At 45.7% G+C, this 26,422-nt stretch overlaps 1 protein-coding gene across 1 annotated transcript in view; it reads right to left on the bottom strand.

The window, feature by feature from the left end:
- Window positions 1-903: 903 nt before the first annotated feature.
- Window positions 904-26,422, bottom strand: part of GLP2R (glucagon like peptide 2 receptor) — a 183,284-nt gene continuing 157,765 nt past the window's right edge. The window contains exons 12-13 of the mRNA XM_019498124.2: window positions 19,306-19,347; window positions 904-6,206 (exon numbers count right to left, since the gene is read on the bottom strand). Coding sequence (XP_019353669.1) covers window positions 5,871-6,206; window positions 19,306-19,347 — 378 coding nt within the window. The 3' untranslated portion in view covers window positions 904-5,870. The remainder of the gene's footprint in view (window positions 6,207-19,305; window positions 19,348-26,422) is intronic.

Below are 26,422 nucleotides of genomic sequence, written 5' to 3'. Positions count from 1 at the left end.
AGGCTGGAGTTGGGCTGGAGCTGGGCCTGCAAAGAGAAGGTAAACAGCAATGGCTCACAAAGCACCGGCCAGGCACATGCTGCCTTCAGATCCTGCACAGTAGTAGCGGGATGTGGTGGTGGCAGCTCTGCCTATGTGTTGAATGGGGGGTGGGGGGGAGGCGGGGACTCATTTTGGGCTCAAGTAAATACAGTAGCTACTCGCAGCACAGCCTATACACATTTGGCTAATCCATATTTAAACCTGGTTAACTAATCACTCTCTATAACTTCTTGGGACAAATCCTATTTCACCTTCACATGATTAAGTGGTGTGCACATATTCCAATGTAGCTGAATAATTGGTATTTTTTGCATTTAGACCAATTTTGGATCCTATTTCCTCCTCCACCAAAACACTTGCCCTCCTGAGCAGGCTCACTGGGAACAAGGGGCTGCCAGTACACTATTCCTTAAAACCAGCAGCTACCTCACTGAGCCACGCACCCACCATCTTGTCTGCTTTCTCCTGGCCTCACATACCTCCCTCCCATTGATGCCTAGGGAGCCAGCTTCAAAAGGCATGCCAGAGACAGGACTCATTAACATCTGCCCTGCAAGGTGGTGGTTAGAACACTGTTGGGAAGCTATATTAACCTCCACAAGCAAACCTGCAGGAAACAAGCCAATGTTTATTTCTGCTAGCAAAACTTCAGATGCTTCTCTCATATACCTGCTGTAGGACAGATCAGTTCATAAAATGCGTGACATGTCATAAAGTAGAACAGACGGAAATCTTTTGATCAAATATTTTATTTGCTGAAAAGTGCACATACAGGTATACTAAAAATATCTGTGAATTTGTGAATCCATATAATACTTTCAGTCAACACATTTAAAAAAGTAAAAAAAAGTCACATTTCACTTTGATATTTTTAAAAGAAAAAGTTTGACTTTATTTCAAAAAGATATTACTACACTAAATTTGCTTCAATTTATAAGAAACACATTAACAAGGTCAGAAACAGCCTTTCAAAAACAGTGAAACATCAAATGTCCAATAAGGTCTTAACATGTATGTAGCATAACTTTCCATTCCAAAAAAACTGAGGCTATGGCTAGGAGATTGTCTCGTGGATCTTGTTCTGACAAATAAGAAATGGCTGAGAATCTGAAGGTGAATGGAAATGTGAAAGGGAGTGATCATGACCTTGATGGCATTCATGACTCTAAAAAGAAGAAGGTCTACAAAACAAATATACTGGACGTTGTAACAAAGCAGAGATGAAGCAGAGCAAGGGGATGGGGAAGGGACCTTTACCAGGGGATGGAAACATCAGTAAACACACAGCAAGGTAAGGGAGGAAAAAGTGTCAAGTGGGGGGGAGGTGAAGGAGGTGGAATGAGCCAGGAGTGCCTCACTTCCTTCCCATTTTAGGAGTGGGGTAAGGGCCCCATTACAGACTCATTTGGCCAGGCCATAACATCAATTGGGATAAATCCTCTTATATGAATGTGTCAAAGAGCAGATCCATCCAAATGTTTCCATTCTCAGCTAAGGAACTGTAAGGTAATAAGCTGTTTAGGCATACAGGTAAGCTCTATTTTTTACAATATGGTGCAAAAAAATATTGATTAAAATCTTAACTAATATTAAAAAGATGTGGAAAGATAGAAAACACTTTCTATATCATTAATAGGAAGAACAGAAATAATCAAAATGAATGTGTGTCCCACCATTAACTATATACTCAGTTAATTGCCCTTGAAAGTACCTGCATCTGTTTTTAAGCATAGAAATTAAATTATATTTACCTTCATATGGCAATTTAAAAGACCAAGAAGGGCATGGTGCAATGGTGGAGTAGATGTCCCAGATTTCTATTTATATTATATGGCTTTTCATATGAGGGTATTTAAATATTGGATGTATGAAACTATTTTAAGGGACAAACCTATGTGGTTGAGAAGGGAAGAAAAGTTAGCTTCCAAGTTTGGATTATTATACTCATTTCCACATCTTAAGAGTTTACCTAAACCTCTGAAATGAAACATTGTATTTAACTCTTCATGGAGTGCATTGCAGAAAATCAAAGCCATACCATCTTTAGATTTAACAAGATCTCCCTTTATTCCTTTGTGGGGACACCCTCAATTGAAGTTTAAAGATAATAAAGGAATCTCAGATATCTGGGGGGGAGGGGAGGATATAGCTGCAATAAATTCCATCATTAAGGATGGTAGTCTTGCAGCTATTACTTACTATGTGATGGTTCATTTATGTCATGAACAGGAGATATTCTAGAAAAAAATTTTGTGCTTGGCTCAGTAAGACATATGGAAATATATGGAATAATTTATCACATACAAATTTGGAAAGAAGTGTTGTATTCTAGGGATAAATCTCACTTTGTTGGTAATACATACAAATGGTTTAATAAAATATTATATCCAGCGGACTCATAGATTGTTAGGGGCTAGAAGGGAACTTGCAAGATCGTTGGGTCCAGCCCCCCTGCACTAGCCAGGAAAGAGAACTGGAGGCAAGTGAACCCAGCAAGTTGACCATCCAGTCTCCTCTTGAAGATTTCCAGGGTAGGTGGTTGCACCACCTCTGGAGGGAATTTGTTCCACAATCTAGACACCCTGACTATGAAGGAGTTTTTCTTAGAGTTGATGTTAAAGGTAAATGGGAAAAGGATTTACAGTAGGGGTCTGCGAAATGGGCTGTATTCAATTTGGATTCGGCCTAAATCAGGGACAATAATTTGATTCGTTGATTCAGATCACTGTCCCTGATTAGATTCAGCTGAATCCAAATCTGAAGATTCAATGTGGATTCAGAGAATCAGGTATTTGGCCATAGACACAGCTTTAAATGTTTTTTCTACATACCTTATGGTACCAAGAATGTCTCATGAATGCTGTGATGCTGGAGCAGATGGAGTGTCCACAGGAGTGCGGGCCACCCCTCTCCCCCCACCCATGTGCTCAGCGGCACACCTGGAAGCGGACCAGAAGTAATTCTGATCTACTTCCAGGTCTACCGGGAAGGGTGTTGTGGGGTTCCCCCATGCCCCTCTGGCTTGGTGATCAGTTGCAGGTGCCCCCCCAGACTCAGAAGGCACCAGTCACTGAGCCAGGGAATATGGGCCTCCACGCGTTCCCTGGTGGACCCAGAAGTGGACCAGAAGTGCTTCTGGTCCACTTCCGGGTCTGCTGCCAAGCACGCTGGGGGACCCCCCTCCCCCCCCTGCGTTCCTGTGGGCCACTCCATCTGCCCCAGTATCACAGCATTCACAAGCTGCCTGGTAACTTGCGGTATGTAGAAAAAGATTTTAAGCTGCATCTATGTCCGAATCGCCAAATCTTTCTGAATCTCTCCAAATCAATTCGGAGGGTTCCAATTCAATTCGGAGATATTAAACGGTCTCCTGATTTGATTCAGATTTGGAGTTTCAGCCACTGAATAAGGCCAAATCTCCGCCGAATCGAATCAGGGACCAAAGCTTTGCACAGCCCTAATTTACAGAAATTGTTAACAGTTGAGAATTTGGGTAGTTTCTGGAAATCACTTCGTAAAGCATCTAATTCATTGCTTTTAGGATTTTTTTTCAGAGCAAGATCTTAAATAGCCTTTCTGGGGCCCAGAAAAACCTATTTAAAACAGGGCTACCTTGGATGGCTATTGCTGGAGATGTGGAAACCAGGTTGGATCTCTTAGTCGTGTTTTATTCTTTTGTTCAAAAATTACTAGCTTTTGGCTTAGCATGCATGCAACACATTCTAAAATACTTAAAATTAACATGGTGCCATCACCAGATTTATGCATATTGGGGATTATGGATTCATTACTATTGTCTGTGCCCATGAAAAGATGGCTAACTATAATATATTTGGTTACTAAATGGTTAATTTTAAGGAAATGGAAAACTCCCAGTGTACCTTCCCTTACAGAATCATAGAAAATTAGGTTTGGAAGGGACCTCGGGAGGTCATCTAGTCCAACCCCCTGCTCAAACCAGGACCATTCCCAAATAAATGATTCCAGCCAGGGCTTTGTTGAGCCAGGCCTTAAAAACCTTGAAGGATGGGGACTCCACCACCTGTCTAGGTAAACCATTCCAGTGCTTCACTACCCTTCTAGTGGGAGTTTTTCCTAATATCTAACCTAAACTTCCCTTTCTGCAACTTGAAACTATTGCTTCTAGTTCTGTCTTTGCCACCGTCTCCATCCTCTTTCATTCTTGGAATGGTTAAAAGAATTTGTGCATGTTGCATTATAGAATAGATTGCATATGCAGATAGGCATAACTAGGCTCAATATGAAGAAATATGGTGCAATATGAATCTTCTGTTAAGTTTATAAGTTGATTTGCTTGTGGTTTGGTGTCCTTTAAGTGTATATGTATATTTGTTAGCTGGTTGCATATAATGTCAAGCTCGTCGAGCTCTCCCCTTCCCGTAGTCTCTATTAAATGTATAGAAGGTATGCTTAATTATCTATTTTGTAATGCTTTGGATTTGCTTATTTTATTTTACTTATTAGTTTATATTTTATCGTTTTTGTTGGTTTTATGTTATTGTTATAATATGAAAATTAATAAATATAATTACCAAAAAAATAGATGGATAGCTAACTGGCTCAATAATCACAGGTAAAGACTAATTATTAATTGATTGACATCAGAATAGCAGGAAGTTTTGAGCTGGGCTCCGAAGTGTTCTGTGCCTGGTGCTATTTAACATGTGTATTAATGATGGAGTTTCCTGATCAGCTTTACAGATTACATGAAAATGGGAAGAATTACAAACTCCTTTGAGAGTAGAAGTAGAATTCAAAAAGTTAGATTGGAGTGGGACTAAAGACAAAAGAATAAAGTTTACTACAGAGAAATGTTGGGTGCTACACCTTCTAGACTCTACATTTTAAGGATGTGGAGAAGGGTCCAGAAGTAGGAAAAACAAAATGATAAAGGTGTTGGAAGGCAAGCTATACGGGCAAAGATTGAGACAGGTATATTTAGCTTGGAGAAAAGGAGATTTGACAGATAACTTAAAGAAATGGGAGAACAATTGTTCTTCCTTGCTGCTGAAAGCAGGGCAGATGGCAATGGTTTTGATTTGCAGCAAAGTCAAATCTAGATTAGATCCCAGGATCAATTTACTTAGTGTTAGAATAATAAGTCAGTGAAACAGAAAGCGCAGGAAAACTGTAGAACCCTGGATAAGTATTTGATACAGAGAGTTTGAGACTAGCTTTGTTTTACCAGATGACCCTTGAGGTCTCTCTCAACCATATGATTCCATGCTTGTATGAAAAGCCTTAAAACCCAAAACATGCATGTTGTTTTGAACAAAACATTTTGTTTGACTTAAAATAATGTTTTAATTATGTGTTTCTCCCAAAAATCAAAACTATTTGTTTTGAGTTGACCTGAATCTTCTTTTTTAATTTTGGTTTGTCCAGTGAACAAAAAAACGCATTCACAAAGCTAGTTATGATATATATATGGGATCAAAAGAAAATTCTCTTCTCCATTAAATGATTACCATAATAGAAATATGCAGATAAAGCCATAAGAATGATATGGTAAATCTGCCATGTGCCCAATCTAGAATATAGCTAGCTCCTCATGATGAGTGGATTCACCAGTACCAACAGCCCTCTTTTTCTTTTAAGCATCATGTAGACTGAAATTAAGCTTTTTTTACTTCTTACCACCAGGTCTGTAGGAGTGCTAATGCTCTGCTTATATATCCCTCCTGTAATTAAGAAATATTTTGGGAAAGGGGCCAGACAGAGTTGAATATTACTTCATAGTAAAAACAGAAAGAGGTATCTTCTAAAGATGTAGATATTATGTTGTCCTTTGACAGAAAAAAACCCTTCTAAATCTCACTTTCTTCAAAGACTTCCTCGGTTGTCTCTCCACTAGTGACTTCTCCTTCACTGCTGTCGGACATGCTAAATCTGGGGTTTCGGTGGACTGCAGGGCCTGGCTCTGGGTTAATATCTGCTGTCCTCTTTACCAACGTCTGCTGTAACTGCATACTGCAGGGTTCACTTATTTCTAGGTAAAACTGGTTGCTGGCCTGGTGCTGCTTCTTTGGCTTCTTTGAATATTTCCCTAGGTATTTGATGTTTTCCCCAAGGAAGCATTGCCAACAGCCAAAAGGATCAGCTAGCAGGAAACGAGACCATTGCTTCTGCAGTTCTGCCTTCACCTGTTAGAAGAAGAAAACAACCTGATGCAAAGTATCTGTGCAGTGTCTTTCACACAGGTGATATGCTGCATTACATGGCCTCAGAGGTTTATACACAGAGGTGTTGTAGATAAAACAAGCTTTTCACCCTTTGGGCTAGGGACAGACATTACACATTAACCAGTTTAAGTGATGAGAAACTGGTTTAAACCATTAACAGAACAGATGTTCATTGCACATAAGCCATTTGAAAATGGCTGAAACTGGTTTGAGATAAACCTGGTTGAATGTAGTATCAGACTTAACTGATTTGGGTCAAACCAGTTTATGCAATCTCTGTCCCAGACACCTTGCTGGTTTAAGATAAAACCAGACACCCCCAGCATCCTGGCATGCTCTCTATGCTGGGCAGGGCTCTCTGCTCCACAGCAGGACTGGCCTCTCCTCTGCTCCCTGGCTGCAGCTCTGGCACAGACTGTGTGCTGCTTTCTCCCCTCCCCTTCACCACTCCCTGCTACACAGGAATTCCCCCCTCCCCTCTGCCTTGCTGTGGGGGTGTCTGTGTATTAGCTAGCAGATCACATTCCGGCTATGGTCCCTGCTGAATCAACAGGTAGAATCAACAGGTAGCTGGTAATGGCCTTCTGTTTTCTTAATGGGGTGATAAACACTGAGTTAGGGGTGCTAAACACTGTTATCAATTCCCTACTGAGCTAAACAGAGTGTCCTGTGGTCTGGCCATGCCCCACCCCCTCCCCTCAGCTCAGTACTACAGGAGGGCTGCTCTAGTGCCCCCAGCTTCTAGCTTGAGCCACTGCAGTCATGTGCCTGCATTTCTGGGATGCCTGTACAGTTACAAACCAGTTCAGCCTAGCCAGGTTAGTCTAACCTGCAAAAATTGAATCAATTCAGGCTCAGGTTTTTGGAATATCTGTCCCTTAGCTCTAATCTTGCATGATCTCTTCTGGGGAGAGTGGAAGTCAGTCTCTAAGGCTAACTCTATCTTGCACTTTTTTGACTGGGCTTCAAACAAGTAAATGTCAGTGACACAGATTTTGGGATGTAGCTGCCTATATGAAAGGAACTATGCAGAAATCTGTGCATAAGTCAGATAGGAAACTGAGCTGCTGTTAGACAAGAATGGCTATAGGGTCTGGGAGGCACAATCCTCAGCCCTCCAATTTCAATCCTGAGCTGACAGGCCCCAGGCCCACTGAGTTTATTACAATTTCTGTCATGAAAATTACTTTTTTTCAGTGGTCTTCCTTGACAAAGAACCAGGAGGCCGTAAGTTCCAGAATAACTCCCAATATTAATAGTTCTTGGCATTTTGGAACTATGTTCCTGAGTGAGGCCTCTCCTGCAGGAAAGCATCAGTTGTCTGCCATATAAGATTGAAGGAAAGATTGTTCTAACCAATTCTGAGAACACTGGCAATAAAATCCTAGCATACAATACAGCAGGCCCAAGTCTCATCCTCTTACTACATGATGTGAAGTTTCAAAATGTGGATACGTGTCAGTAGAATGAGGCTATGCTGTATATGTGCCCCACTCTGTTGACAAGGTAACTGTGTTAGCTCTCAGGTGGCTAGGATGCCTGCTGATAAAAGCCCCTTTCTTATTTAAAAAAGCAGATAAATATGCTATAGGTGCAAAGGGCTGGGGCCAAGACATTGTTAAGCACAAAGTTAAGTGTATCCAGGCATCCATCCCTTGCCTTAAATGGAAAAAAGAGCATACTGCATATACATGAGGATATGGCCTTTGTTTGTAATGCTCACAGATAAGCATTCAAGCTGAATTTCTACATGTTTGGCTTCTGTTTCAGATTGCTTTAGAGAGCTTAAGCAAAAGTGGTGCACTTGTTTCAAAAAATTTAGTGAAAGTTCAGTGAAAGTTACTTACAGGGCGCATCTACACAAGTAGCCTAATTAACTTTACAATAAATGTCTTGTGTCTACACATGCAGCACTGTTAGGCTGCAGGAAACTAAACTCGGCAGCAGGGTAGTATTTGTAAATACAAGTACTATATCTTACTGTGGAGTTACTATACAACAATGCATGTGTAGATGCTGACCTGGGCATAAATTATGCCCAGTTAGTCCAGTCAGCAGGTGGCCACACTCCTGCCTGCTACCTAGCCACATGGCTGCAGGAGCCTGATGGCCCAGCGAGCTTCTTTGCTGCACAATGCAGCCACCCATTGCCTAGGCCTGAACCCCATACCCCTGCCAGAAGACTTGCCCTCTGGACTCCAAGCTACACTGCCAACAGTCAGAGCCCAGAGCTGGCCCTCATGCCCCCTGCCAGCAGGGCTGGCACCTGGGCAGCTGCAGCCAGAGCCTGGAGCTCCCCCTGGCTGCTGCTGGCCTGGACGAAACTGCTCCTTCCTGGCTCTATGTGCCGCTGTCCCAGGTGCATTTATAGACACTGAACCCAGGAGTTTACTGTGAAGTATAGTTTCATAGTTTCATAATAGCTAGGATCAGGAGGGAACTGAACAGATCATCTAGCCTGACTGCCTGCCACAGGCAGGAATGAGTGCTGGGTTCACAAGACCCCAGACAGGTGATCATCCAACCTCCTCTTGGATTTGCCCAAGGTAGGGGCGAGGACCACTTCCCTGAGAAGTTGGTTCCAGATTTTGGCTACCCTAACTGTAAAATATTGCCTTCTGATCTCTAACCTAAACCTATTCTCCATCAGCTTATTACCATTGTTCCTTGTCACCCCAGGTGGTGCTGGGGAGAAAAGGGCTCTACCTATTTGCTGTTGATCTCCCCTGATGTGTTTGTAGGCAGCTACCAGGTCCCCCCTCAGCCTCCTCTTGCTGAGGCTGAACAGGTTCAGGTCCCTCGGTCTCTCCTCATAGGGCCTGTCCTGCTGCCCTCTCACCAAGCGGGTGGCCCTCCTCTGAACCCTCTCCAGGCTGGCCACACCCTTTTGAAGTGCGGCGCCCAGCAGTGGACGCAGTACTCCAACTGCGGCCTGACCAAAGTCGCATAGACAGGGAATATCACTTCTCTGGACCAGCTTGAGATGCACCTTTGGATGCATAACAAGATATGGCTGGCCTTTCTGGCTGCGATCTGGCATTGGTGGTTAATGTTCATCTTGGAGTCAATAATGACTCCAAGATCCCTTTCCGCCTCTGTGCTTTCAAGAAGGGAACTCCCCAGCCTGTATGTATGCTGTGGATTCCTTCTCCCAAGGTGCAGCACCCTGCATTTATCTACGTTAAACCCCATCCTATTCTCGTCTGCCCACTTTTGTAGTCTGTGTAAATCTAGTTGCAGCCTCTCTCTCCCTTCAAGTGTGTCCACCTCACCCCACATCTTAGTGTCATCAACAGACTTGGACAGCGTGCTTTCCACCCCCTCATCCAAGTCACTGATATAGATGTTAAACAGTGCGGGCCTGAGGACCGAGCCCTGGGATACCCCACTGCTCACATCTCACCAGGTTGAGTACAACCCCTCCACCACTACTCTCTGGGTGCGCCCCATCAGCCAATTTTTTACCCATCCAACTGTGTAGGCATCAATGCCACAGTCACTTAAGTTATTGATGAGGATGGGGTGAGAGACAGTGTCAAAGGCCCTCTTAAAGTCTAGAAAGACTGTCCACAGCGACAACATCATCCAAGGATTTAGTTACTTGGTCATAAAAGGCAATCGGGTTGGTTGCCTTTTATGACCAAATCAAGCAAATTTCCCACAATTTATAAGGTCACAATAATTGCACATGTAGATGGGCCCACACTGGTATTCTTTTCCACTCCTGGTTATATAACTATCTTAATTCAGACATCACAGGGTATTTTTGGTACTTATATGTCCAGGGGTGTTCCATTGCTGGACGTGTAGCCCTGAGTGCCTGGATGGGTACATTGTTGCTTACATGCGTATGCATGCAAAGATACACACTGCAAACTTAGACATCTGAAAATGGAGTTGTCCCCTTCTTTTGCCCCTAAGCTAAGGCCCTCATCATGGATGCTTGGAGTCTATGGGTGCTGGCCTCCTCACCCAGAGAGAGGTTTGAACCAGGGTGTCTTTCACTTCTCAGCACAGGGCTCTAACTACTATACCACAGGTCAGCCATTTCCATCACTCCTTCTGAAGCTGAGTCAGCAATTGATTCACTGGAAAAAATGGATGGAGGGCAGTGCACTGAGAGCAAGGGTCACAGCTAGAACCCAGGGTCCCTCCCTTCTAAATAAACAAGCACCTCACCAGCTCACACATTCCATGGCTTGTTCCTATCCTGTTAGCCCCACTCCCCTCTCTTGGCTGCCCAAAGGCCCAGCTTGAAAAGGAGTGCCAGAGAAGGGGCTTAATAATGGATGACCTGTGTTGTTATGGTTTGAGTGCTGCACTGGAACATCAGGCACACCCAGGCTTTAATCCCTATGAGTGGGGGCCTAAAACCCAGGATCTCTGACATCCCAAGTGAATGTCCTAGCTACCTGGGGGGATTGTTTTTTCTCTTTTCTGCATGCATATGTAGCTCTCAACATGTGCAAGGTGAGTCAGCCCTGGGCTCTGACTGATGGTGGCAGTGTGGCCTGTGGAGCCTTTGCAGAAAGGCTCGCTAGCCTAGTGAGGAGAGCTTTCAGGTAGATTCATGGGAATGAAGAACAAAGCCCTGAGGGAAGTGGGGAACCAGTAGACAGCAGAAGCAGGAGGCAGCAACAGAGGAAGCCTCATTTCTCCTGAGAAAGTAGGACAATTGGCTAGTCACTCAGGCGTCTATACACAAATGCATGGAGCCTGGGAAACAAGCAGGAAGAACTGGAAGTCTTCGCATAGTCAAGGAACTATGACGTGATTGGAATAACAGAGACTTGGTGGGATAGCTTGTATGACTGGAGCACTGTCATAGATAGGTACAAATTGTTTAGGAAGGATGAGAAGGGGTGAAGAGGAGGAGTTACGCTGTAGGTAAAAGAGCTGTATGATTGCTCAGAGCTCCAGTATGAAACTGGAGATAGTCCTGTTGAAAGTCTCTGGGTTAACATTTGAGGGGAGAGCAACAAGAGTGATGTTGTGGTGGGTGTCTGCTACAGAACACCAGACAAGGAGGATGAGGCAGATGAGGCTTACTTCAGACAAATAGTGGAAGTTTCCAGATCACAGGCCCTGGTTCTCATGGGAGACTTCAATCACCCTAACATCTGCTGGGAGGACAATACAGCAGCGCACAGGCAGTCCAGAAAGTTTTTGGAGAGCATTGGAGACAACTTTTTTGTGCAAGCGCTGGAGAGACCAAATAGGGGCCATGCTCTTCTTAACCTACTGATCACAAACAGGGAAGAATTCTTGGGGGATGTAGAAGTGGATGGCAAGTTGGGCAGCAGTGACTATGAGATGATCAAGTTCAGGATCCTGACAAAAGACAGCAGCAGAGTGTTAGACCCTGGACTTCAGAAAAGCAGACTTTGACTCCCTCAGGGAACTGATGAGCAGGATGCCCTGGGAGGCCAATCTGAGGGGCAAAGGTCTCCAGGAGAGCTGGTCGTATTTTAAAGAAACCTTACTTAGGGCATGGGAACAAATCATCCCAATGTGCAGGAAGAATAGCAAATGTGGCAAGCAACCAGCTTTGCTTAACAGCAAGCTCTCCAGTGAGCTTAAACACAAAAAAAGGAAGCTTGTAAGAAGTGGACACTTGGACAAATAAATAGGACAGAGTATAAGAATATTGCTTGGGCGTGCAGGGATGAAGTCAGGAAGGCCAACGTATAATTGGAGTTGCAGCTAGCAAGGGACATGAAGGGTTTTGACAAGTATGTTAGCATCAAGAGGAAGGTCAGGGAAAGTGTGGGTCCCTTACTGAATGAGGGAGGCAATCTAGTGATAAATGAGGAAAAGGCTGAAGTACTCAATGCCTTTTTTACCTCAGTCTTCACAGGTAGGATCAGCTCCCAGACTACTGCACTAGAAAGCACAGTTTGGGGAGAAGATGAGCAGCACTTAGAAATGAAAGAACAGGTTAGGGGCTTTTTAGAAAATCTGGATGTGTTCAAGTCCATGGGGCCAGATACAGTGCATGCGAGGGTGCTGAGGGAGCTGGCTTATGTAATTGCAGAGCTATTGGCTATTCTCTATGAAATCTCTTGGTGACTGGGTGAGGTCCCAGGTGGTTGGAAAAGGGCAAATATAGTGCCCATCTTTAAGAAAGGGAAGAAGGAGGATCCAGGGAACTATGGACTGGTCAACCTTACCTCAATCCCTGGAAAAATCATGGAGCAAGTCCTCAAGGAATCCATTTCTAAGCACTTGGAGAAGATAATGATTAGGAACAGGCAGCATGAATTCACCAAGGCCAAGTCATGCCTGACCAACCTGACTGCCTTTTATGATGACATAACTGGCTCTGTGGATGTGGGGAAAGCAGTGGATGTGATATACCTTGAGTTGAGCAAGGCTTTTGATACTGTCTCCCACAGCATTCTGCAAGCAATCTGAGGAAGTATGGGTTGGATGAATGGACTGTAAGGTGGATTGAAAGCTGGCTGGATTGTTGGGCTCAACAGGTAGTAACCAATGGCTCAATGTCAAGTTGGCAGCCTGTATCAAGTGGAGTGCCCCAGGGGTCAGTCCTGGGGCCAGTTTTGTCAATATCTTTATTAACAATCTGGACATAGGATGGAGTGGACCCTCAGCAAGTTCACGGATGACACCAAGCTCAGGGATGTAGTAAATGCACTGGAGGGTAGGGATAGGATTCGAAGTGACCTAGACAGATTGGAGGATTTGGCCAAAAGAAATTTCATGAGGTTCAATAAGGACAAGTGAAAAGTCTTGCACTTAGGGTGAAAGAATCCCATGCACTGCTACAGCCTGGGGACAGACTGGCTAAGCAGCAGCTCTGCAGAGAAGGACCTGGGAGTTACAGTGGACCATAAGATGGATGTGAGTCAGTAGTGTTGCCAAGAAGGCTAACAGCATACTGGACTGCATTAGTAGGAGCGTTGCCAGCAGATCGAGGAAAATTATTATTCCACTCTATTCTGCACTGGTGAGGCCGTATCTGAAATACTGTGTCCAGTTAGAATCATAGAATCGTAGAACTGGACAGGATCTGTAAGATCATTAAGTCTGGTCCCCTGCCATGAGCAGGAAATTTTTGGTTTCACATGAGCCCAGCACAGTGCCTGTCCAGCCTCCTCTTGAACACCTCCCAGGTTGTTGACTACACCACTTCTTCTGGGAGTATGTTGCAGATTCTGGCGACCCTTACAGAGAAGTTCTTCCTTGTATCTAGCTTTAATTTACCCTTTATAAGCTTATGTCCATTAGTCCTCATCCTTTCTTAAGGTGCCTTCCTGAAGAGTCGCTCACCTGGCTCTTGGTGTTCACCCCAATATACTTGTAGGCGGCAATCAAGTCTCCTCTCAGCCTTCTCTTACTCCGACTGAACAGGCCCAATTCCTGGATTCTCTCCTTGTAGGGCCTACCTGCATAGTTCCCGGATTCTCTCCTTGACTATGCAGGTGGCCCTTCTTTGTATCCTCTCGAGTTTATCCAAGTGTGGTGCCCAGAACTGGACACAGTACTCCAGCTGAGGCCTCACCAGTGCCAAATGGAAAGGGAGGAGCATTTCCCTGGATCTATTGGATCCACATCAACTGATGCACGCCAAAGTTCTATTTGCTTTCCTGGCAACCTCATCGCACTGCTGGCTCATATTCATCTTCTGGTTGATCATAGCCCCCGGGTCTCATTCAGATGCTGTGCCAGCCAGTGGACCACCACCCATCATGTAGTTGTGGTGAGGGTTCTTCCTACCCAGATGAAGGACTTAGCACTTATCCCTGTTAAAACTCATTTGCTTCCATTTCACCCATGAGTCCAGTCTGTCAAAGGTCATCCTGGATCCTGACCATATCCTCCAGTGTGCCTGTGTTTCCCCATAGCTTGGTATCATCTACAAACTTAATAATTGAGCTTTCCACCCCCTCATCCAAGTCATTCATGAATATTTTAAAGAGCAAAGGTCCAAGCACCGATCCCTGGGGGACACCACTGGAGACAGCCTTCCAGGATGAGTCCATCCCAACAATTACCACCCTCTGGGAGTGGCCTCTAAGCCAATTGTCCACCCACTTCACTGTAGACTAGTCAAGTCCAGCACCCTTGAGTTTGTTTGAGAGAATCCTGTGGGAAAACAGAATCAAAGGCTTTACTGAAGTCTAAGTAAATTATGTCTACCTTGTGTCCCTCATCCACATGGCTAGTTACCTCATCATAGGAGGACACAAGGTTTGTTAGGCATGACCTACCCTTGACAAAGCTGTGCTGATTGCTTCTTAGCACCATCCATTTCCAACTTGCAAATAATGGCCTCCTTAATAAATTTTTCAAAGATTTTACCCAGGACCAACGTCAGACTGATCAGCCTGTAGTTTGCAGGGTCATTCCCTTTCTTGAAGATGAGCACCACTTTGGCCTTCTTCCAGTCATCCAGGACCACTCCTGAGTTCCCTGATTCTTCAAATAGCTTGGCCAGTGGTGCTTCTATTAGCTCAGCCAGTTCTTTCAGGACTTATGGGTGCAGGTCATCGGGCCTAGCACACCTGAAGATATCCAAGTGTTTTAAGAGATCCCTTACCTGTTCAGGATTGATTTTGTGTAGTTTGCTGTCTTTCCCATGTTTCCCAGGCATCTGGTCAGGTGAACAACCACCGTTTGATTTCAGGAGTACTAATGTGAAGTATTCATTTAGAAGCTCAGCTTTTTCGTGGGCATTGACCATGGGCTGCCCCTGAGCATTCAGTAGGGGTCCCACAGTGGTCCCTGACTTATTTTTCTTACCCCCTGTGTATCTGTAAAAGGATTATTTGTTGTCTTTTATTCCGGTTGCCAGCTTGATCTTCATGCCTGCTTTGGTTTTCCTTGTCTTGTATCTGCAGGCCCTGGCGATACAGGTGTATTCCTCTCTGGTGCTGAGTCGTTCTTCCATTGTTTATATGCTTCTTTTTTCTTTTTCGAAAGCTCTCTAATATGCCTGTTGAGCCAAGTGAGTCTATTGGCTCCTTTCCTGTTTTTTGCCCACATGGGGAGGGCCTGTTTTTGGGCTGTGAGAATTGCCTCCTTAAGGAAGCTCCATCATTCCTGAACTCCCAAGTCATCTGGTTGCTGGTTGCACAGGGCCTTTCCAACTAGCCTCTTGAGTTTGCCAAAATTTGCCTTCTTGAAGTCCAGGACTTCAGTTCTGCTGTCTGATTTCCCAGTCTGATGGTGGATGGTGAACCTAACCAAGTCATGATCTCTGTCTCTCAGAGTACTACCAATCCTTAGGTCACCTATGATGTCATCACCTTTGGCCAGCACTAGATCCAGGGTGGCCTTACCCCTGGTAGGCCCTTCCACAACCTGTGTCAGAAACAGGTCATCTACTGTTGCCAAGAAGTTGGCTGACCTGCTGGAGGTGGCCAAATGATCCTCCCAACAGATGTCAGGGTCATTAAAGTCACCCATGACAATCATGTCTCTGGAGAATGCCTGATCACTCTCCTCCTCTTGTGAGGGAGGCCTGTAGTAGACTCTTACCATATCCCACCTTCTGTGGGCAGAGGGAGACCCTGGCGCACAAGACATTCAAGTGTGCCAGGCTGCAGCCCCTCCATCTCCACCTCCGGAACCTACTTCTGGGGTTCTGGATGAACTTTAACTCCCACCTTTTTATTTGTAGACACCCCATCCACAGCCCCACCAAGTCCTGGGACCTCCTGGTCAACCTCCTCCTGGACCTGGCCAAGTGGGCCCTGTACATGACCAGGAAGGAGGCTCTGGCTGGGAAGGTGCTCGGGGATTGCGGGGCGGCTTTCCTCTCACTGGTCTGCACACACCTCCAAGTGAAGCACCACTGGGCAGAGTCCACCAGCTCCTTGGATGCCTTTGAGGACTGGTGGATGTGACCGGAGGGGGGCCTCTGCTCAGTGTCCCCCTCACAACACTCCTATCCTGTTTTTGCCTTTGTTGTCCCAAGAATTTAGTTGTCCCATTCATCCATTAGCCCCCATGAAAAGGAGCTATTAGTTAGCCAGGTGAGCCTTAGAGTCCATGGTAACTGAATGGACAAATAGACAGGTCTCCCTCTCCTGATCCCCCTTGTATCCTGACTGACCCATAGGGTCTCAAGGGACCCTTCTCTGCTGTCAAATTTCCCTGCAGGAGGGGTACTGCTCTTTCACATAGAGGGTCACACCACCTCCATTCTTCGCAACCTGATCCTTTCTGTAAAGCCTATAGCCCTCAATATTGACTGCCCAATGGTGTGTGTCATCTTACCAGGTCTCCATTGACCCAACCAGACACTTGAGCTCTCCCTTAGTCACCTCGGGTTTTCTGATGTGCCGCCTGTGTTGCAAGATGTCAGTACCAATCTGGTTCTCCATTTCTTGAATACCCTCACATGTGTTGTTGTGGCTAGTGGCTTTGTGAACCTTCTCCCTGGTCCCCTGACTTGCCTAGTTTAAAGCTCTCCTCAACAAGTCAGCAACTCTCATAGCGAGAGTTTTGGGCCCCCAATTCAGAAAGGATGCGGACAAGTTGGAGATAGTTCAGTGAAGGGCAACAAATATGGTTTGACGGCTGGGGCACATGGCTTCTGAGGAGTGGCTGAGGGAACTGGGTTTTAATCTGCAGAAGAGAAGACAGAGAGAGGATTTGATAGGAGCCTCCAGCTACCTGAAGGAAGGTTCCAAAGAGGATGGAGCTAGACTGTTGTCAGTGGTGGCAGATGACAGAACAAGGAACAATGTTCTCAAGTTGCAGCCTGTGAGGTTTAGGCTGGATATTAGGAAAAACTCTCACTATGAGAGTGGTGAAGCACTGAAACAGGTTACCTAGAGACATTGTGGAATCTCCATCCTTTGAGGTTTTTAAAGCCTGGCTAGACAAAGCCTTGGCTGGGATGATCTAGTTGGGGATGGTACTGCTTTGAGCAGGGGGTTAGACCAGATGACCTCCAGAGGTGCCTTCCAACCTTGATTTTCTATGATCCTATGAATGCACCCTGCAACAGAAGGCTCCTGGATATATAAGTACCAGAAATGTCCTACATGTGGCTGTAGCAGATTTCTGCCTCAGGGCCTTTTCTGCAAAGCTTTTTCCCCTTCCCTGAGCATCCTCAGCTATCCTCAGTAGTAGCCAGTCTTTAAACCTTCTAGCTTTTGCTGTCTAGAGCACCTCTCAGCCTGCCCGAGTCATATACAGTCTTTCATCACACAAAGTAAGCGAACAAAAACCTTATTGCATTTGACCCTGTATGACAGGAGGATGTCACAAGGCCAGTCGCAACATCAGCCTGCCCACCTATCTAGGACAGTCTTCCCTGTCTCACCTGCCACACCCTGATGTGTTAAAGAGAAAGTAATAATGTGGGAGGCTGTGCATTTTATGCCTCAATGCCTAGGGTGTTATACACAGCTCCAAACTTCCCCATATATCATGTCCCATGCCTTGCAGATGGCATCCAAAGTACAAACTCAGCCTCAGGCATCCTCTGATGTACTGGGCCTCCTGCCCCCTCACTAGGGCCTCCACTCATGCCATTTCACTAGGGCTCCCACTTATGTTACCTTATTATTGGGGCCAACCTGTGCACAGTCCTTCAGGCCACACAGATTCTACTCTACATGCCCCTGTGAAGTCCGTCAAGCCCACCTATGCAGACCCTACTCTGTGCCATCACATACAGCCCTTCAGACCACCCCTGCAAACCCTACTCTGTGTGACCTACTATACCCTCTATACCCCTTCACTGGGGCCACTATTCCATCCCCTCACTGGAGCCTTTACTTGGTCCCCATATACTGGGGCCGTGGGTCTTACACTCCATGGAACTCAGGTGTCCGTAGAAGTGCCTGGATCCTTCCTGTCCCTACTACTGGGTTACCCATCAGGTTGTGGGGTCTGAAGCTATAAGGCACCCCATACTCACCTTTCACTATAGGGTGCAGCTGGTGTGGCATTTCCTGGGGACCACCCCACCACAGGCAGCCCCACCACACCATCCTACCCCAGCAGGGTGTAGTTTTAGGTCATACCCCAGGACCAGGAACCTCCTCCATCCCCATAGTTCCTGTCCTGCACCTCCAAGGTGTTATGTGAGCAGCAGCTCCAGCCGGGCAATGTTCCCCCTCTGGCTGATGGCAGCAACTGCTACCTCCACTGCTCAGGGCCTGCTCTTATCACTAGCAGCTGGGCCCTCTTCCCAATTAGGTGGCCTCCTACTGGCCATGTGACTCCTGATTGGCAGTGCAGTCACCTGCAGGCTGCTTTGCTGTCTGTTCTAGCCCTTAAAGTAGTAGGCACCAAAAGTACTCTGCCAGACCCTGGAATGGGTCTGATATGGCCTCCACTTTCCTTTCCCTCTTGATTCAAACATCCTCAGCTTCTCCTCCTCAAACCCCAGAGGTCTTCTGCCTCTGATGTATCACCTCCACTTAAGCAGCTGGTTCTGCCTGCTGGGTTTTTTGCTTCCCAGTGAGCCATGCCCTCATTAACTTTCCCACAGCTGCAGCCCTTCAGTCTAATTAGCTACCTTCCCTAATGGGGACAGGCCACCCTGATACAATGGTCAAATCTAGGTGCTCAAATCAGCAGGAATGGAACAGAATGCCACCCTTAATCTTCTCTATATTAGAAGCAATTATTTTTAATATCATTATCATCATCATTGGCAACCATTGGCCTCAGGAGACCATGGACCATCATGCCTTTGGTGGATTACTGGGTACTACCACAGCTTCTTGAGCGGCTGAGTCTGATGTACAACAAGCAGACCCTCTGGCAAGTTGCAAATACAAACTTGATTGAGCTTGCACTGGCATGCTGAGTACCATTTTGTCTTGCCTGCCTATGACACCTCTTCTCTAGTTCATCATTAACCCTCTCTATCTCAAAGCAATGTAAGCCGTGCTTCACAGAGGCTTTCCACTCACAACAAAGCAATTGATATATTTTTACATATAGGAGAATGCATTCAGGAATTCCTAAATAACGAATACTGGTATTACTTTTGTTATTTTCATTCTGCTTATTCCCACAAATGTTTTGCACAAGTCAACTTGAAACATGTCCTCGTATATAATGCCTGTCTTACCTCTCCATTAGCAAAGCAATATAAAACTGCTACAAGGAACCCCTACAAGAGAAAGAAAAATAGGAGGAAAATTAGATAAGGCAGAACATCCTTCTCATTGCAGTGTTAACTTAGTTGTGATTATTATTAAAATTGCCAGTATACTATTCCAGGAAGACAAACCCTGTTTCCTTTAAAAAAAAACAAAAAACACAACAAACTCATATACAATTAAGTCTGTTTTAACAGAATGCAAAAAGACCTAAGCATTAAATTTATTAAATATAATCTAATTAATAAAGGAATAGACTTTACTTAACAATATTGAAAATATTTTGGCAGAGACTCTCATTAATGAAGAGTATCTAATCAGTTGGTTTTCTGTGTCTATGCAGTGGGGAAGTTTGTACCTAAAGGAGGAAGGCATAAAGTTAGAACATAGACTCACCTCTTTTTGAGGGTAGCACCCACCCCATTGAATCACAGCGCATCTGGCTTGCTTGCTTTCTCCTGTCCTCAAAACTCTTCTCTCTTACTTGGATAATACTGGAGTACTGAATAATACCTGACCTGTGCTGTTGTGATTAGAGCACCACAGTAGAAAGTTTGAGAGAGGCAGGTTTAAACACCCTTTGGACAATGTGGGCCCAAACATCAGGTTCTGACTTCCTGGAAAAGTATCCTAACCAGTCAGCTATTGAAATCAGAACTTGGGAGGGTCCTCTTCCTCTGTCCAACACTTACTAATTGTAGGTTTTGGTTTGCTGACATTTTCATACCATGGACTCCGGTGTGTGGCACATGCACAGGTGAGGCATCAGGGGGGCATTGGAGGCCACACCACCCAGGTTTCTTTACCAACACCAGGGTGCAGGGAACAGGGCTGCAACCTGGATAGATCCAGGGCCCAGGAGCAGTGGGGGTGGTGGTGGCAACAGGATTTCTGATCCAACAGCAGGGTGTGGGGCTGCAACACAGCTAGACCCAGCTGCAGCAGGGGCAGTTGTGACAGCAAGGGGTTGTGCCACCCACCCCAGCACTTGCATGTGCCCATAGGCAACTTGTATGTTACTGCATCTCTGTACAGCCAGTGAATAACCTACTATACACGCTCAGTTTCTATGCACTGTGTGCATGCATACTTGCATGTCCAAACTTCCAACAAATAGAAGGGCTACTAGGGCTGTGCAGAACAGTACCGTTCCATTTCAACTTCCATTTCGACATTTCAATGGGGCAGTATTTTGTTTTGTGTTTTATTTAGTTTTGAAACCCCTGTTCCGTTTTGTTTTGTTGAAACTGTTTTGCTGTTTTGACGCTGTTTCGATGTTTCATCCATAGGCTATAATGGGGAAGCACACAACTGCCTATAACTTTCTCATTTCTTGCCTGATTCAGACAAAAATTGCAGGGATGGTATCCCCTTATGAAGTCATGAAGCCTGCCAAGTTTCAAGAAGATAAGTGCAGGGGTTTCTGTGAAACTGCATCTCAGGTAGTTGACAAGCAAAACTGTGACAAGGCTGACACTGTGTGAGCGTTAAGGTGCAGTCCCACTCCTCAAGTGGCAGGGGATGGGGCCTGGCAGGGGTCCCCCCATGGTCCCCTCCCCACTCCTCAAGTCCCCCTCCCCCGCCCCCTATTTACCAGCACAGAGTCTGGGTCCAGCTCCCTGCTGGAGCCAGTGGGGCTTCCTGAATTGCTGAAGCTCTCCTAACTTTTTCTGAATCAATTCAGAGAGCTTCAAATCAGTTCGGATCTTTGAAATTGGTCCCCTGATTTGATTCAGATTCAATGATTCAGTTACCGAATGGGACCAAATCTCCTCCAAATCAAATCAGCACTCAAAGCTTCACACAGCCCTACTGAATAGTTAGTTACCGAAATATATCTTAGCAAGCTTTCAGCTGGCCTGGCATGCATTGCAGGCAAGAAAGCCAGTCAGTGAAAATGGAAATGGAAGCATCAGGGGGTGAGGGACAGGCTGGGGGAAAGGGAAATGTAGCAGCACAGGTAAAAGTGGAGAGGTACCTGGGGAGTCAGATGTCCTAGTGCGTCATAAATCCAATGTCTATACTAAGTCCATGAGTTTCTGTACCTAGGAGGCTGATGAAGTGAAGTTCATAGGCCCACCTGTGAAAAGTGGTTTGTAAATTCAAACAAGCACCAAACCTTGCTAACATAACCTCATCACCAGAAGCCAACTTCCTACAACTTAAAACACAAAACCTGCCAACAATCTCCAGTACCCCCACAAACTGCACACCAGAATCCATCAAAGACAACAATACCCAACTGCCTATGAGGGCACATTTCTCACAAAAAAACCCCACTCTGTCTCCAGTCTCTCAGGCCTGATCCTGAAAGGGAATGTACAAACCACTTTTCACAGCCAGGCCTAGGAACTTCACTTCATCAGCCTCCTAGGTAGTAGGTACAGAAACTCATGGACTCAATATAGACAGTGGAATTCTGACACACTAAAACCTGCTGGACATCGGACTCCCAGGTACCTCTACACTTTTATCTGCACTGCTACATCCCCCTCCTCCCCCACCCCAGCCTGTCCCTCACCCCCTAATGCCTCCATTTCCATTTTCACTGACTGGATTTCTTTCATGTGGACCATACTGGACTACAAGGAATCAAGCCAATTCCTGATGCACTCCTTCAGCCACCTCACCAGTGCCTGCACATCTGGTGACAGTGGCTTGCCCCACCCAGGAACATTGATCCCCTGCAAGCTCTCCATTTGGCTCTGAAGTTCCCTCACTATGGGGATCTCCTGGCTAAGGAGGGCATCTCCAGCGCTGAGCATCTCAGTGGCCTCAAGGAAGGGCTTGAGGACCATCAAGATCTGGGAGATGGTATCCCACTCAGCTCTGTTCAGTGGGGTGCTGATCCCAATCTCCCCAAGCAAGGCCATCTCATGGATGGTCTTCTGTTGATCCACCAGCCTCTCAAGCATCAGGTATGTGGAGTTCCACCAAGTCTCCAAATCCTGCATGATTTTGTGCTGCGGGATGTTCAGCTCTGTCTGTTTGTCCTGCAGCATCTTGTCCCCCTTGATGCTCTGGTGGAAATAGCCTGTCACCTTCCTGCATTTGGAAATGAACTTGCTGGGGGTGCTGGTGCCATCACTGGCAGCCCTGTCCCCCTCCAAGGCATCCCTGACAATGAGGTGCAACTTGTGTACCACACAGCAGATGCCAACAAAATTGGCATCATGGATCACCTTGACCATATTGGCCCCATTGTCGGTGACCATGAACCCATGAGTGAGCTTCCTCTACCCAGTGAGCCACCCCTGCACCAAGCGGTTCATGGCCCCCAAGATCTTGGTTGCTGTGTGGGACTCATCCATCACCTCGGCTTGAAGAAGAGCCCACCAACAGCCTAACTAGTTGTACCAGTGCCCTGTGAGGGAGAGGTAGGTGTGTTCTCCACCCCAGCTCCTCCAGATGTCCGGGGTGACATGTAAGGCCACCTGTGGCCCTGCCTTGCACAGCTCCTCCCTCAAGTACTCCCTGCATGCCTCATACAGGGAGGGCACCACTGTCCTGCTGAAGGTGATGCATGCAGGCACTTGTTAGAATGGGGCCACAAGTGCCATGAGCCTTCTTAAGCCTGGCCACTCAACTAAGGAGAAGGGCTGGGCATTGACAGCAAGCATCTCCCCAATCTCTGGGTGATCTCACTCACCCTTGCAATGCGCCCCCCTTTCCGTCCACCTTTCCCCCACTGTTCCAGGGTGGCCTGCCTCTGCTTTGGGGGGATGGGGGCTTTGGAGTGAGAGGGGGACTTCCCTTTGGGCATGCTCCCACTGGTACCAGGCTGAGGAGCAGGGGATGGGAGGTGGTGCCTGCGGAGATGCATCAGCATCCCCATGGTGCTCACATTTTGTTCCTTTGTCCCAGCTGGTTTGGGCTCGGCAGTGCAAGCAGATAATGTATGTGAGATCATCTGCCAGCTCAAAATGATCCCAGACCACACTACCCACTTGCTTCTGGGGTGTGGTTGCATGTGTGGATGCAGCCTTTCCCCCTCCTCAGCAGGCAGAGGCACAGCAACAGGAAGAGCAGGCTCAGCTGAGACGCTTGCCTCCACAACCTCTACCTCAGCCTCCTCTGAAGTGCCTTCTGGGGAAGACCTGGCCCTAGGGGAAACTTGAAGGGTGTAGAGAACAGACTCAGATTATTCCCTCTCCTTCCCCATAATTTCTCTTCCTAGGCCACTCGAATCCAGCTCCAGCTCCAGCTCCAGCTCTTCCTCTGGTACTGGAAGCCTCAGCATGGGAAGTGAAAAGGGGAGGAGAAGACTGTCGTGCTGGTGCTGCTGCTTGTTGTCATGGTGGTGGTGGTGCAGGGGGTTATGGCTGTGCTCTTGGAGGGGAGACAGTCTCAGGCAAAGGCAGTTGCACTGGCAGTGCTCCCCTCTCCTTGCTCCTTGTAGAAGCCTCATTCCTGCTACTTGTAGGCAAGAGGCTGTGTCCCTGTTTTGCAGGGGCAGAACTTACAGCTCTCCCTCTACTTCCTCTTCAGCCCCTCCCTGAAGGGTTGCCAGCTGCCTTTCCACCACACTTCATAGTATGTTTCATAGTGTCTTGCTTTTATACAAATATATAAATGTATCTGCGTTCCTATATATATTCTTTAAGGTGTGTAGTCTATGCCACAATGTATAAATTTACAGAAATGAAATATAAATGTATCTCCCTTCCTATATAAATTAAATTCTATAGTGTAATATGCAATATAATTATAAAATTGAAAAGAATAAATCAATGAATATAATAATAAAATAAAAGCATCCAGAAGAAAGAAAAAAGTATTCTGGAATCCCTCTTGCTAGGTTAGGCTAGCAAGTAGGAAATCATTCAAATCAATGCTAGTAGTAGCCTTCATTGTCTAATGGTCCTGAGCGGCTGGAAGATAGCTCAGTAACTGTCAAATCATAAGGCAGAAGGCAAGCCAGTTCAAACAATGTGGCCTTTTATGCTGTTTATCCATCCCTCCCCCAGAGCACTGGGATTGGACAGGACCTCAGGGAAGGATGACAGTCACTGGCCAGCTACACAGTCAATATCAGATCAGTCCTTCCTCCCTCTTCCCCCTCCCTCTCCTTAATTTCTGTTTCCCTGCAGGCAAGCCCAGCTTGAGCTTCGAAACTCAAAACGTTTTGAAACTTTTGAAATGTTTTGGCTGCCCTTGTTTCATTTTGAAGCTGTTTCAAAGCCCTTCATTTTGTTTTGATTTTGCTGTTTTGAGCTCAAAACAAGTTGAAACAGTGTTAAAACAAAACAGCCGATGAAATTTCACACAGCCCTAACAGCTACCCATGCGTAAGAGTCCCTTGTACCTTACTAGCTGAAAAACTACTGGATAGTGCCATGCTCTTTGAAAACATGATGGGGGAAAATCTTCCTCAGCAACTGACTACAGAAGGAAGCTCTACTTTGCTTTACCATTCACCTATAGTCTTTAAGCTTAATTTTTCATCCAAAAGAATTCATCTGCTTTAAGATTTTAGTAGTGATGGAGCTTCTCATGATGAAAGCAACACTGAAATCTCATTATCTAGTGCCATGATTCTCAACTAGGATGCCACAGCACCCAGGGGTGCCATGAGATCCTTTTAAGGGTGCCATCAGTTACTGCACAATTATTAGCACTGTTAGATGTGCAAACACTTGCACATAATTCACAAGATAAACCCTGCAATTCCAAATAGGGAGCTTCATTGTCCAAAACATTCTGACCTGTTGCAGTTTAAGTTCTTTTCAATAGAGGAATTGATCTATTATTTTCCTGTAGTAAAATAACAATTAAAGACTAAGAGCTGGCATTTTTCAAGCAGTGTGTGAGTCTAAAAAATTCAAGAACCACTGGTCTAATGGATATACACTAGCTTGCTGTATTTAGATCTATGTACTGGTGCAACAGACTATTGTGCAGTTTATAATACACTGGGTTTAAAGTGTTTATGTTGCAGTAATGTTGCATACCTCAGTTTCTCTGACAGGATTTCACATGGGGAAAGGAGGACTTAACTGAGTTTTGAGTCAGACCTGTGAGAACCTTCCTGAGTGCTTTATTAGTTGGGAAATGGCCATGAAGAGAGCAATAGACTGATTTGCATATGAGTATAGATAATAGCAGGATTGAATTCCAGTCCTTAAATAGACTCTTTGATATTTCTGATGCCAAGGAGGGACTTCAAAGCCTCAGTGCAAAGACATAGGAAAAAAGAGAAAGCCTGAAAGAGAGGAGCCTAAACTCCTAAAGGCCTTGTTAGACCTTACACTGTAAACCAAACAAATGTTAATTGACTTAGTATTGTTCTGCTTGTAATGTAAAGGCAAAAAACCTGCTCTGACTGTCCTCCACCTGCACACCTGTGACTTGCCACTAGAGCAGGGATGGGCAATTATTCAGGCTGGTGGGCCACTTAATGAGTTTTGCTGACCTGTCAAGGGCTACAACTCTCTCTCTCTTTCTCTCCCACCATCCCTCCCTCCAGGGGCTGTGACCAATGTGGAAGCCTGAACTCACCCACAGCTTTGGCACACCCCTAGAGACTGTGTAAGGCTCAGGGTTCTAAGCAACTACTCCTCTGGGGAATCTGTGACAGATTTGTGTGTTTGCAGCAAGCAGAACCAAATTATCTTTGACTCAGAATCTCCAAGCATACTTTTTGGCCCTTGATGCACTTACTAGTACCCTTCTGAAAGATTGGTACTAGTACTGCCCAGCCACCTCAGTAGCTCTTGCACATTCTTAGAATTCAATCAAAGCTGTGGATCCTCTGGATTTCTGTTTCCCCTTTGAGGGCTACATGACAATGAAAATATAGAGGACAGAAGACTTTGAAAAGGAATTTGTAAACCAATCACATTTTGTTCAGACAAAACCTAAAAAAAAATGCAGATCTATGGAAAACAAAAAACAACTGCCCGTCCTCAAACTCTTGGTTGTGTCCTCACCACTCTGAGAACCAGGTCTGGTTTTATCTAATGTCCTTTCAGGACTCTAATTTCTTCCGTCTCTCCCAGCCTATGCTCGCCTGCTACTGCTTCTCGTCTCTTCTTTCTCTAAAAATGACTAGCAAAATATAGATTTATTTGTATAAGTTTTCACACC

The sequence above is a fragment of the Alligator mississippiensis genome, chromosome 8 (assembly GCF_030867095.1).
Source record: "Alligator mississippiensis isolate rAllMis1 chromosome 8, rAllMis1, whole genome shotgun sequence".
NCBI lineage: Eukaryota > Metazoa > Chordata > Crocodylia > Alligatoridae > Alligator > Alligator mississippiensis.
The sequence above is the reverse complement of the archived record's forward strand: the minus strand, read 5'-3'. Positions and strand labels throughout refer to the sequence as shown.